The sequence below is a fragment of the Mus caroli genome, chromosome 17 (genome assembly GCF_900094665.2).
Source record: "Mus caroli chromosome 17, CAROLI_EIJ_v1.1, whole genome shotgun sequence".
Lineage (NCBI taxonomy): Eukaryota > Metazoa > Chordata > Mammalia > Rodentia > Muridae > Mus > Mus caroli.
In genome coordinates this window covers 32034454-32036244 of record NC_034586.1, presented here as the reverse complement: position 1 = coordinate 32036244, position 1791 = coordinate 32034454, and the positions used below count along the sequence as shown (strand labels likewise).

Here is a 1791-nt window from a genome sequence, read left to right as displayed (position 1 = left end):
AGGGAGAAGGCTGAGCCCTGGGAGAGTCAGTGCAGTCACTGTGATGAGGGATCAGGAGACCCAGGGACACTTTCTCCCCTCTGAGACAGGGGCATCACCCCAGCTGAGGGTTTCTTCTTCCCCAGGACTGAGCCCCAGCCCGAGGGCAGAGGGAGGAGCTGCCCGCGGCCCCAGCACCTTTGCGCTGCAGCGTCGCATTCCCGCGCTCCAGGTGTCTGCGGAGCCACTCTATGCACGCGCCCTCCAGGTAGGCCCTGTATCTCTCTGCTTCACCAGCCTGCTCCCACTTGCGTCGGGTGATCTGCGCCGCCATGTCCGCCGCCGTCCACGTTTTCAGGTCTTCGTTCAGGGCGATGTAATCGCGGCCGTCGTATGCGGACTGCAGGTACCCGCGGAGGAGGCGCCCGTCCGACCCCACCTCACAGCCATGCATCCACTGGAGTGTGTGAGAGCCTGCGGGACCCCGCGGTCAGCCCCGCCCACCCGCCCCGCCCACCCTCCCGCGGCCTCCTCAAACTGAAAGAGAAACCGGTCCCGGGTCGGTTCTGTTCCCGAACCTCGGACTTGGGACCCGGGACGTCAGCGTCCCTGTGTCGGGACATGGAGGGGCCGTGACCTCCGACCCGGGGTCACTCACCGCCCGCGCTCTGGTTGTAGTAGCTCAGCGCGGTCCTCAGGCTCACTCGGAAACTCTGCTCATTGCCCTTGGATTTCTGTGTCTCCCGCTCCCAATACTCCGGCCCCTCCTGCTCCATCCACGGCGCCCGCGGCTCATCTCTCGGATTCTCCGCGTCGCTGTCGAAGCGCACGAACTCTGTGTCGTCCACGTAGCCCACAGAGATGAACCGGGGCTCCCCGAGGCCGGGCCGGGACACGGCGGTCTCGAAATACCGCATCGAGTGTGAGCCTGGGGGCGGCGCGCGGTGAGACCCGGACCTCCTCCCGGGACCCCGGGCGGCTGCGCGGGCTGAGAGGGGAGCAGGGCGCGGGGCTCGGGACGCGGGTGGAGAAGGGGCGGAGGGTCCGGTGGGCGACGCGGTGACGCAGCTTCCCCGGTGCCGCCCCCCTCCCCTCAGAGGCCGTTTCCCTCCCGACCCCGCACTCACCCGCGCGGGTCTGGGTCGGGGCCAGGGCGGCCGCCAGCAGCAGGAGCAGCGTGCGCGGAGCCATCGCCCCCATCTGGGATCCCGGGTGTCTGAGTCCCGCGGGCTGCGTGGACTTTATAACCAGTGTCCGCGGCGACGCTGATTGGCTCCTGGGATCTCGCCACCCAATGATAGTGAGACCTGCCAGCGCGTCATCAGTGTCCGGGCAGAAGGACCTGACCCAGGTTAGGAGCAGAAGTGAAACTGAGGAGATGGGGAATCCCCAGCCCTGGGCTTCCCCACCCCTGACCTCACTGCCTGGAGACTAAGACTTTGCCTGAACCCTGTACTGCGGACAGAGCGCAGTTTGTCGTGGTGTCTCCGAGTTCTACCCAGAAGCTCTCAGGACACCAGGAGAGACCCACAGGCCCGACTCACTGTTTCCTAACCTCCACCCTTCCTCTTCCTTCTTCTCTTCAGAAATCACACCCTAGAGTCTTCTAGAAGAAAAGCCACTTCCGGGAATACAATGGCGGTACAAACGCTTAGGGATGCAGTGGAGAGAGGCTTCTCTTTAAAGCAGAGGCGCTGGCTGTAAGCCCCACAGGGACCCCACAGAGACCAGGCTCTGTTCACCTGAGTGGGCGGCTCACACTGCCACCCCTGAGTGCAGGACTCTCATCTGTAAAGAGGAGACTTTGCCTCT

General features: G+C 64.9%; 1 protein-coding gene across 1 annotated transcript; it reads right to left on the bottom strand.

Moving 5' to 3' along the window:
* Positions 1-79: 79 nt before the first annotated feature.
* On the bottom strand, positions 80-1791 carry LOC110312399 (H-2 class I histocompatibility antigen, Q9 alpha chain-like). The gene is made up of 3 exons (XM_021185959.2): positions 1107-1791; positions 638-907; positions 80-453 (listed from the first exon to the last, which is right to left on the bottom strand). The coding sequence occupies exons 1-3, from the start codon at positions 1177-1179 to the stop codon at positions 95-97; spliced, it is 702 nt and encodes a 233-aa protein (XP_021041618.1). The 5' UTR covers positions 1180-1791; the 3' UTR covers positions 80-94.